We start from the raw sequence: 10,967 nt of genomic DNA, 5'->3' as shown, positions 1-10,967 counted from the left end.
TATTTGTACCATAAACGGTTTTATTGTATGTTATTTTGTTATAAGTGAAATGAACGTAGTTGTGCATTATTTACGGCAAAATAATGTTTGTTAAATTAATAATTTATTAAATAATACATTCGGGGAATGTACGGGGTATAGTTATAAAGTTATTTAATTGAATAAGCGAATTATTTAAGGTTTTAGTATGGATTTACTTAAACACAATCCAACAAGTTATTAATTAAAGAGTAATCGTGAAGAAAACATCAATTTTATTTCTAGAAAATGATAAATTGAATAGTATTTTAAGAGTTTTTGTCATGAGATTTATTCAGATCGAGCGTAGCAAGCGTTCAATCAATCGAGTGTTTAACAATGTTTAGCCACATGATGAGGTAAATAGATGATATTTATTACTTGTATTACTTGTAAAGAATTGTAAAAAGAAGAATTTATTATGTTTCTCGTGTGTAGGCATTTTAAATAGAAGTTGAACTTTAAGAACATACAAATTTTTAAAGTCCCAATAGTTTAATAGTTGATTGACAAATCAAAACTCAAAACAGTCGGTGACCCGGTAGGAAGTCGCCCGACTCGCGAGGCCATTTCGCGCATCGTTAAAGAAGGTTGAAAGTGGAATTTTACTCGTAAAGCACCGAAAACTACGAGCTACAACACATCCAAACACAAACAACATCTTTGATAAGCCAGCCAGTCAATACTACGAGTATACTACCAAAACACACAACCTTGAAAACAACTCTAAAATATTTCTCTATGAACAGATGAACACCTATATATGCCATTTAATTTAAATGAACTGCTGCTTGTTAAACCGTCATTTCATTTAATATTGACCCAAACTAAAGTTTTTATGCCATTTGAACGCACTTTACAACAACAAAAAAAGCACGTGTGTTCTCTAATTACTCTACAAATTACATGCATGTATTGTGCATTGGATGCAATTATACACGAAGATCGACACGCACATTTGTTCAATTGGTATTATCAGGAAGCGCGAAGGCGAGTCTATTAAGTCAACGTCGACGTCGAATGCGTGTTCAAAGCACGTTCGCAAAACTTAATGAGCGTTTAATTGTTAGTTACGCGATGGTGGTGCATCGAAACGCCGAATATGGCGAGCGTCCGAACACTTCATTCACTTTCAAACACTGGCAATTCGCGAACACACGTTGAATTTTTTTTGTGAAATTACAAGTTATTAATAGTGAAATTAGTGAAATTTTAATAAAATGCGTGAAATTGTTATTTAAGTATATGAATATTTATTTTGTGAATATTGTGTTAGTTTATCATCAAGATGGTTAAAATTTCACCTGATCTTACCTTCGAAAATTTAACTTTTTCGATTTGTAATCGCACAGGTAAATAAACATTAATTCTTTTCATTGTTCATTGTTCATTCATTGTTCATTGTTATTGTAAAATAAAAAAATTGTAATAATTAACAATCAATATTGTTAATTTATTAAATTTTAGAGTAATTTTCTGTAAAATTGCTTTAATTTCATTAAAAACACTTTAACTGCCTTGATATTGAAGAAAAATTTAAATTTTATTGCCAGATTTAGGTTTAATTGCCGTTTTGATTAATTTAATAATATTTGAACATAATTTCTGTAGGTATTTTGTCATTTGCACCCGACAAATTAATCAAATTGTTATTTAATATTCAATTAACTTTTTTGCACCATCAGTGTGTTTATTTGAATGAATAACGATCGCACGCAAGGTTTTCCCGATGTGTGACGTCTTTCCAACTATTTATTGACATCAATTTTACCAATTAGTTGCATAGCAAAAATAATATATTTTTAGGAATATTCCATCAACGCTTGTTTTCTATACTTTGTAAAATTGAAAAAGCAAAATCATGTTTACAACTGTCTAGTGACGAGAAAATTATTACTAACATATTTAAAATGTAAATTAGTATATAATTAACATTAAAATATTATATTTTTTTAAATGTATAGGAAACAAAACAATATTAAATAATATAAGTGGGACATTTCCATCCGGAAAATTAATTGGAATTCTTGGTCCATCTGGAGCAGGGAAAACCACTCTGTTAAACATCCTCAGCGGATGGGACCATCACAGTAAAATTTCAGGCAGTATTAAAGTGAATAATAAAGAACGACAACTGCAAGATTTCAAGAATATTTCGTGTTATATCACTCAGGATAGTCATTTGATTAATATTTTAACAGTGGAGGAGAATTTAAAATATGCTGCTGATTTGAAACTGGGGCCTGGAATATCAAAAACAACGAAACAAAAAATTGTAAGTTAAAATTAAAAAGAAAAAAATTAATTAATAGCTATATACATTCAACCATACGTTTAAACATTACAGATAAATCAAGTTGTAAATAGTTTTGGTCTTGTTGAACACATAAAAACAAAAACAAGTAAACTTTCTGGTGGTCAACGCAAAAGATTAGCAATTTGCTTAGAGTTATTAAAGGATCCTGATATTATCTTCCTTGATGAGCCTACTACGTAAGTTAACCTGTCAGTTTATAGTTTTTATAGGTTATGTGATGTTATTAACCTTGCCTGACAACTATTTATTTTATTTATTTTGATTTAAGAGGTTTGGACATTGTCTCAATGTCGCAATGCGTGCGTTACTTGAAACAATTAGCTGAAAAAGGCACGACAGTAATTTGCACCATGCATCAACCTCCAGGGAATGTAGCAAAAATGTTTGACATTGTTTATATTGTCGCACAAGGTCAATGCGCTTTCCAGGGTGGTCCCCAGGAGTTGGTTACGTTTCTGGCTGATACAGGCGTGCCTTGTGAGATATTTCACAGTCCACTTGATTATAGTAATTTCTTGCTAAATATTTTGTTATTTTTTATGATATTATTGATAATTTTTAGTCATTGAGATAGCTAATAATGATTACGGTCCGAAAATATTGGAAACTTTATTGGACACATCTCAAAATGGTAAAAATCACGCTTATATGCCATTATTGAAGTCAAAACAGACACAAACGAATGATTCTATTCGTAAAACAAGAAATATATTCACAAAATGGAATGATTATTCATTTACGGATGATGTGTATGAGTTTAGGACGGTTATGAAGAGGGAAGTTGTAAAACTAGGACGAGACTTGGTAATTATTTGATTTAATGAAATAATTATTATATTTTATATGTTGAGTTAAATTTGTAGTTTTTGACTTATTTGAAAATTGCCGGCATCTTGCTCTGCAGTATAATGACTGGACTCGTGTGTTATAACATGGGCGGTGATGCCACCATGTTGTATTTTAACTATAATATGGTGTTGTTGCACATTTCAATTGTGGCGCTTTCGTTTTCGATTCTTACGACTGTTGGATGTGAGTTACGCTCAAAATTGTTAAATAACTATTTGAAATGTTTATCTTTAACTATCTAAATTTATTTCCAGTTGTTTTAAATCAGAAAGTTGTTCGTAATGAATACGAGAATGGGTATTATTCCATACGGAATTACTTTTTGACAATAACCATCTTGGATTTACCAGTAACTGTATGTATTGTGTTTATATATGCTTGGGTTTTTAATTTTTTTCTTTTTGTTTACTTTTTAGATTTTTGCGGTTACAGTTAGTACTGTTTTGATGTATTGGCTCTCTGGACAATATATGACTTATCATCGAATTTATATGTTCACTTTTATATCGATTGAAGTGGCAATCGTTGCCAGTGCAATCGGTTCCCTTTTTGGAACGCTTCTTAATTTAAATGCAAGTATTCATGTAATATTACAACATTCTGTGTATGATTGGTTGCCTATATCACACCTCCGCATAGTAATATTACTATAAGTAGAAATATATAAGTAATTAAAGTAAAATACAGTTTAACTAACATATATTACTTGTAGCATGCTGTATTTGTAACTTCGGCCATCCACATTCCAATCTTCGTAGTATCTGGTTATGGAATTTCGATGACGGATATGCCTCGCCATTTTTATTACCTCTCTCACCTGGCGTACACTAGATTTGCTGTTCGTTCTATGATGGGTGTTGTTTTTGGTTATGACCGACCACTGGCTTATTGTCCCGATGAAGCAGTGTACTGTCACTATCAGAAATCAATTATTTTTCTAAACGAGATGGGCCTGGAAGACTATTTCTTCGTGTACGACGCCATAATTTTGCTGGGATTCTATTTGTTCTTTAGATTTTTGACGTACTTGGCTGTTCGGTATCGATTAAAGAGTGGCGTTTACATTGATTAACAGCATTTCAATCAATGTATTATTTATTTGTGGTGTAAGATTAAATAGTATAGGTGTATATAAAATAGAATATTGAAGGCGAAAGTACTTTTGGTGGATATTATTAATAGTTTAAGTATTAGGTTATGTATTTTCGATTATGTGGGTTGTTCAGTATGTAAAAAAAACACGTGCCAATCATTTCTTTTTTATGTTTGCATTTTACCTATCCTATCTTATAGAGAATAGTCCGTAGATTAAGACGCTGCGATCAGATCCTATTTTTCTTTTTTAGTTTACGAGATATTCGCGATTGAATAAAATGGGCAAAAATTGCTAAATGTCACTTTTTAGCACTTTTAGTCGCGTTTTTTGACCTTTTACGGTAGGAAATAAAATTATTTTATATTTTTACCTGTTAGAGAATTTTTCAATCTTTCATAATCAACAATTCGTTGGTAGCTATCGCTTTTAGTTTAAGAGATATGAATTATCAAAAATCGTCGAAAAAAAGTATCAAGCACCCCCCCTTGGCAATTTTTCTTAAGACTTAAAATTTTATCTCTCAGATTTCCCTTTTAACTATCCTATCTGATAGAGAACAGTCCGTAGATTAAGACGCTACGATCAGATCTTAATTATCTCTTTTAGTTTACGAGATATTCGCGATTGAATAAAATGGGCAAAAATTGATAAATGTCACTTTTTAGCACTTTTAGTCGCGTTTTTCGACCTTTTACTGTAGGAAATAAAATTATTTTATATTTTTATCTGATAGAGAATTTTCCAATCTTTCATAATCAACAATTCGTTGGTAGCTATCGCTTTTAGTTTAAGAGATATGAATTATCAAAAATCGTCGAAAAAAAGTATCAAGCACCCCCCCTTGGCAATTTTTTCTTAAGACTTAAAATTTTATCTCTCAGATTTCCCTTTTAACTATCCTATCTGATAGAGAACAGTCCGTAGATTAAGACGCTGCGATCAGATCTTAATGATCTCTTTTAGTTTACGAGATATTCGCGATTGAATAAAATGGGCAAAAATTGATAAATGTCACTTTTTAGCACTTTTAGTCGCGTTTTTCGACCTTTTACTGTAGGAAATAAAATTATTTTATATTTTTATCTGATAGAGAATTTTCCAATCTTTCATAATCAACAATTTGTTGGTAGCTATCGCTTTTAGTTTAAGAGATATGAATTATCAAAAATCGTCGAAAAAAAGTATCAAGCACCCCCCCTTGGCAATTTTTTCTTAAGACTTAAAATTTTATCTCTCAGATTTCCCTTTTAACTATCCTATCTGATAGAGAACAGTCTGTAGATTAAGACGCTGCGATCAGATCTTAATTATCTCTTTTAGTTTACGAGATATTCGCGATTGAATAAAATGGGCAAAAATTGATAAATGTCACTTTTTAGCACTTTTAGTCGCGTTTTTCGACCTTTTACTGTAGGAAATATAATTATTTTATATTTTTATCTGATAGAGAATCTTCCAATCTTTCATAATCAACAATTCGTTGGTAGCTATCGCTTTTAGTTTAAGAGATATGAATTATCAAAAATCGTCGAAAAAAAGTATCAAGCATTATTTTATAGGGAACTAGCGACCTGCCCCGGCTCCGCACGGAAGTAAAAAACCGCATCAAAATCCGTTGCGTAGTTTCAATGATTTAAGCATACAAAGAGACAGACAGAGAAAGCGACTTTCCTTCTCCAAACAAAAACATCAACCGGTCAACTTCAACCCACACGTACGCACATACACACGTCTATGCTTGGAGGGGGAAGCTACGAAGCATCGCACAAAGAGCAGACGGGAATAATCGTAAACTTTGTATTTACATCACATTAGAAATCTCAAAAATAACAGTACTTCTCCACTATTTAATGGATGTTATTATACATACAAACCTTCCTCTTGAATCACTCTATCTATTAAAAAAAATGGTTGTTTGTAAAGTAGGTTTACGATCGAGATGTTTACGTGATAACGTCTTATTGGTGATATAAGTTTTGTTTGTTGCAATTGTTGTAACACTTCACTTGCGCTTCACATTTTGTTTTACTGTTAAACATTCAACGAAAACTTAACCGCACGAGAAAATCTCCATTCGTTTGTATGCCGCTAGAGTGAGAGAGACGGAAGATCGGTCAACTCACTCGAACGCTATGCCTGCCTCCGCTCGTGTGGATTCCGCGTCAAAAGTTTCACGGAATGACTGGCAGCGCTCGAGATGAGACGGGAGATCGGTCCGTCTCTCTCTCGTTATAACGAGAGGGGGGTATACCTGCGATCGGCCTCGAGAGGCCTCGTGACACAGTTTCTGAACATGTCACCCGACTAAAACGATTTTAAAGACGTTATCACGTCAAAAAACGGCATCAAAATCCGTTGCGTAGTTTCAAATATTTAAGCGAACAAAGGGACCGAAAAAAAAAGCGACTTTACTTTATACTATGTAGTGATTTTCCATGGATTAAGACTCTGCGATTTGTTCGTTTCGATTTCTTTGAGTTTACGAAATATTTGCAATTGTAAAAAATCATATGTGCAGTTCACACGCGGTAGAAGTGAAACCTTCAGATAATTTTTCTGCCGATAAGTGTCGTGAATATAATATAAATAATATAATATTAGTTTTTGGCATATTGTAAGATCGGCTTGTGGCAAGCTACGAAGCATCGCACTAATAGGAGACGAAGATAATAGGAAACACTGTATATTTGTGTTCTCGTATTCTCTCGCAGGCTAAACTACTAAAAATCAATTCCAAATAATAAAAAATTTATATAAAATATATAATTATACTTTTCCAGATGCATAGCCACAATTAAATTTAATTTGATCATTATTTTGTCATTTATAACTTATTTGCATCCAAAATTTATTTGTATGCACTTCCAATGTATAATAAGTACAAAAAGTTTGCGCGACTCATTCTGGTGTAGACAAAAAACAAATCATAAAACAATGAAATACGAACATGCCATAAGAAAATGTTTGGACATCAAAACCTGTTTTGTAAGAGTAAAAAGCATAAAATCGAAGGAAATGTCAAGATGCAGTTAGTTATTCAAGTGAAAGTGCTTCTTACGCTACTTATACACTGCAGTGGTCATGAATTGACCTCAATTAATTACTTTGTCACTTTGCGTCGCCAGTTCAAGCGCAAAACTACACAACACAACGTCAGCTTATACGAGTATAAACATTATTTCACTGGTTGAATTGACGTTGAGTGTTGTGTTGTTCTCGTTAGCGAGCTTATGATTACAACTTATTTCATATATTCCTCAGTTGCGCGTCGGCTATCAGCCGGATTTGTGTACAAATCAGCACTCCAGTCTGATATCAACGCTCACATGTTACTATTTGGCCTTCTAAATAAATAAAACATTAATTCATTTCAAAATGACGGCGCATAACATCACATCGTTTGGAATTTGTTTTAAAAACCTTAAATATCGAACAAAAATTGGATTAAAACGTGGTAAGTTTTTTAACATCCTTATCAGTACAATTTTATCAATTGAGTTAAAATTCTTTTAGAAACAAAAGAAATATTACATGGTTTAAGTGGTATTCTACCTGCTGGCGCCTTTACGGCAATTTTGGGCCCTTCAGGTTCTGGTAAAACAACTTTATTAAATATTGTTGCTGGATGCATAAATTCTCATCATGGAGATGTTGAATTTTATGCAAAAAAGATTTGTATACCTCAACAACAAATAAATCCAGATGTTTTACCATCTTTTGAAAGTGAATATGTAGAGAGACTGATAGGTGAAGAAGTGAAATGTGAAAATGCTGTGGTGACCTACATACCACAAGAAACACACTTGAGTTGTCTGTTGACAGTTAGTGAGACTTTTCAAATAGCTGCTGAATTAAAATTGCCGAATTATAAACAATATAAAAAGGTGAAGTGAAAAATAAAATAAAACACTTGGTTGATATTTTGGGTTTAAATAAAGTGCTTGATACGAGAGTATCGTGTATTTCCGGTGGGGAAAAGAAACGACTTGCGATAGGTATTGAATTATTAAGTGACTTTGATGTGATATTATTGGATGAACCAACGACGTAAGTAATACTAAAGTCATTTTATTGCTTTGTTTGTCTGGAGATAAATTGTTGTTGAATAATAATTAAACAAAATGCAGTTTTATAAAGTAAATGTCTTGAAATTGACTTACAATTTGTTCTTTTTGTGTTTTTTATAATAGCTGCTAAATTTCCCAAATGGCTGAAGTCCAATAAGTTGCATAACTCATTTTTTATTTTATTTCTATAAAAACTAAGAAAGCAATCATTAATTTAAATATAATTAATAGTAAAATAACTAGTAAAACTAGCACTTGTAACAAATTGCTATGATAATTAATTGGGTACTTGTTAAATTATATGCTATTTTTTAGTGGTTTGGACAGTGCATCGTCACAAATTTGCATCGATTACTTAAAATCATTAGCCGTTAATGGAAAAACTGTAATTTGTACAATTCATCAACCATCGGCGACTGTTTTACAACGTTTTGACCATTTGTACGTTCTATCCGATGGTTATTGTATATACCAAGGACCCAACAATAATCTGCTCAATGTTCTTGAAGAATATGATATGAAATGTCCATGTTATCATAACCCAGCTGACTTTAGTACGTATTTTAAATGCTTTATTTTGTTGCACATCTAATCATAACATTAGGAGATGTATGACTTTTATATAGTTCATGACGTGGTATTTAGATGGCGTTAGTGTTTCAAATAGACAGTAGTTTAGGTTAAAAATTAATAATGGCCATTTGTTCTATAAACTACTATCATTAATATTGTACTATTTGGTGTGGTTTTTATTTACAGGCTTTATTTAATGACAAGTTATTACTTGACAGCTTTTCAACAACCACGTGATGAGGTAACCTAAAAATCAATTCAATCACATCATTAAAATGCATTTTTTATGAGCTTGTAGTGTAAATTTTATGATTGTAATGATTTAACTACCTTGTTTAATTAATTATTAATATTTAAAACACGTTTATTTTAAATTGCAGTAATTGAAATTGCGTCCGGAGATTATGACAATAATGAAACAGGAATTAAAAGTAAATTAATTGAGAATTTCAACAACATTCCCGAAGTGAAGACACAAACATGTTGTAAATTACAAACAAAAAGCACTAGCCATCAATATGCAGCGACATCTACCACACAATTAAGCATATTAATGAGAAGAGAATACTTAAAAGCTATTCGAAATCCAGTGAGATTATTTATTTATATTTATTTAAACTTTTAATTACTAATTCTATGCTTTTGTTCATAGACATTGACATATTTAAGATTAGCTACCAGTGTTGCCAATAGTTTAGTCCTCTGCGCCATCTTCTGGAAAGTATCAGAGGATATAACCAAAGTTTGGTTCAACTACAACGCCATCTTAGGTTTTGTTCTACATTTAATGATGCCATCTTTAATGCTCACCATTCTAACCTGTAATTAAAAACTATTTACAATCACAAATAATCTATGTATTTAATCAATGTTCTTAATTACATGTAAATGTTGCAGTTCCTTGTGAATACGCTGTTATAAAAAGAGAAAGCATCAATCGCTGGTACTCGTTAAAATGGTACTACGCGTCTGTCACGCTAATAGACCTGCCTATTTGTGTAAGAAGACACAATAAAATTTAAATATCTACAGCTAATGAATAATAATCACACATATGACTACGTGTTTATTTTTAGATAATTTATTGTCTCGTGTCAAACGCTATTTTTTATACGTTAACCGCGCAACCTTGGGAGTTCTGGCGTTTTGCCTCATTCACAGGATTGGGTTTCTTAATATGTATTATTGCGCAAAGTTTTGGATTACTGGTTGGGTCATTACTGAATGTCGTCGTATGTTAAACATAATAATAATATATTTTATTGTTAAAAACATTTTTATATTTTCTTGTTTTTAGAATGGAACTTTTGTTGGTTCGGCAATATCGTTCCCGATGATGTTATTTGCTGGTTTTGGGATGACTTTTAAAGATATTCCTTCGTATATACGATGGATCGGACATTTTTCTTACCTTAAATATGGCGTCGAAGGTATGGCGGCTAGTGTGATGGGGTATAACCGAACTGATTTGTTTTGTCCGAAAGATGTGGTTTGTTTGTATAGTGATTCACAGCAGTTTTTGGATGATATGGGAGTGGCAAGTGATCAAATATTTTTTGATTTTATTGTTTTGATAGCATTTTTTGTTGGATTACGCGTTGTGACTTATATTTGTTTGAGTAAACGTGTTTTTTGCAAAACATAATTAATGTGTGTTGCAAGTACGGCCATTAACACATTTAAAAAAATTGTGATGTTATGTTATTAGCTTAAACACGCGATTTCATCCGCGTTGATTTTAATAAAAATAAGTCTGACTAATTATTATCATGTTTTTAGACTAGTTATATGCTGATCTTGCCAATAAGATGCAAAATATAATTTTAAATAATAACAAATACTAATAATGCACTTTAACGCCATTTTGATCTGAATTCTATAACTATAACTATGAGTATATCTCCATATAAACTTTCAACTCGTATTTAACACCTTTCAAGTTAAATTTTTGCAATAAAAAGTAGCCTATATGTTTTTGCATGATTAAAACTAGCTTTATACCGAAATTGATCAAAATAGCTTCAGTAGTTTTTGCGTGAAAGCGTCA

General features: G+C 31.8%; 2 protein-coding genes across 2 annotated transcripts; both read left to right on the top strand.

Annotated features, from left to right (window-relative positions):
• The first annotated feature begins 1,063 nt into the window (after positions 1-1,063).
• On the top strand, positions 1,064-4,436 carry LOC135792870 (ATP-binding cassette subfamily G member 4-like). The gene is made up of 9 exons (XM_065303653.1): positions 1,064-1,370; positions 1,983-2,293; positions 2,366-2,511; positions 2,604-2,842; positions 2,898-3,139; positions 3,199-3,367; positions 3,439-3,539; positions 3,601-3,756; positions 3,897-4,436. Exons 1-9 carry the CDS (start codon positions 1,307-1,309, stop codon positions 4,254-4,256), a joined length of 1,788 nt encoding a protein of 595 aa, XP_065159725.1. The 5' UTR covers positions 1,064-1,306; the 3' UTR covers positions 4,257-4,436.
• Positions 4,437-7,327: 2,891 nt separating this feature from the next.
• LOC135792881 (ATP-binding cassette sub-family G member 1-like) lies at positions 7,328-10,681 on the top strand. Its single transcript, XM_065303671.1, is given in 9 exon segments — positions 7,328-7,734; positions 7,794-8,167; positions 8,170-8,327; positions 8,663-8,901; positions 9,301-9,509; positions 9,573-9,741; positions 9,818-9,918; positions 9,997-10,152; positions 10,218-10,681. Coding segments are annotated over 9 exon segments (1,833 nt in total). The 5' UTR covers positions 7,328-7,655; the 3' UTR covers positions 10,566-10,681.
• The last annotated feature ends 286 nt before the right edge of the window (positions 10,682-10,967 follow it).

This window comes from Atheta coriaria, unplaced genomic scaffold (assembly GCF_025399875.1).
Source record: "Atheta coriaria isolate IRGN ID8LTWV9N9 unplaced genomic scaffold, Caltech_Dcor_3.1 hic_scaffold_5_pilon, whole genome shotgun sequence".
Lineage (NCBI taxonomy): Eukaryota > Metazoa > Arthropoda > Insecta > Coleoptera > Staphylinidae > Dalotia > Dalotia coriaria.
This window is presented reverse-complemented; position numbering and strand designations above follow the sequence as displayed.

Excerpts from the sequence above, each read along its gene's own strand:
- LOC135792870 (XM_065303653.1), top strand. The coding sequence starts at position 1,307 with ATGGTTAAAATTTCACCTGATCTTACCTTCGAAAATTTAACTTTTTCG. Across the intron at positions 2,843-2,897 it reads TCACAGTCCACTTGATTATA|TCATTGAGATAGCTAATAAT; the intron begins GTAATTTCTTGC and ends GATAATTTTTAG. Across the intron at positions 3,140-3,198 it reads TAAAACTAGGACGAGACTTG|TTTTTGACTTATTTGAAAAT; the intron begins GTAATTATTTGA and ends TTAAATTTGTAG.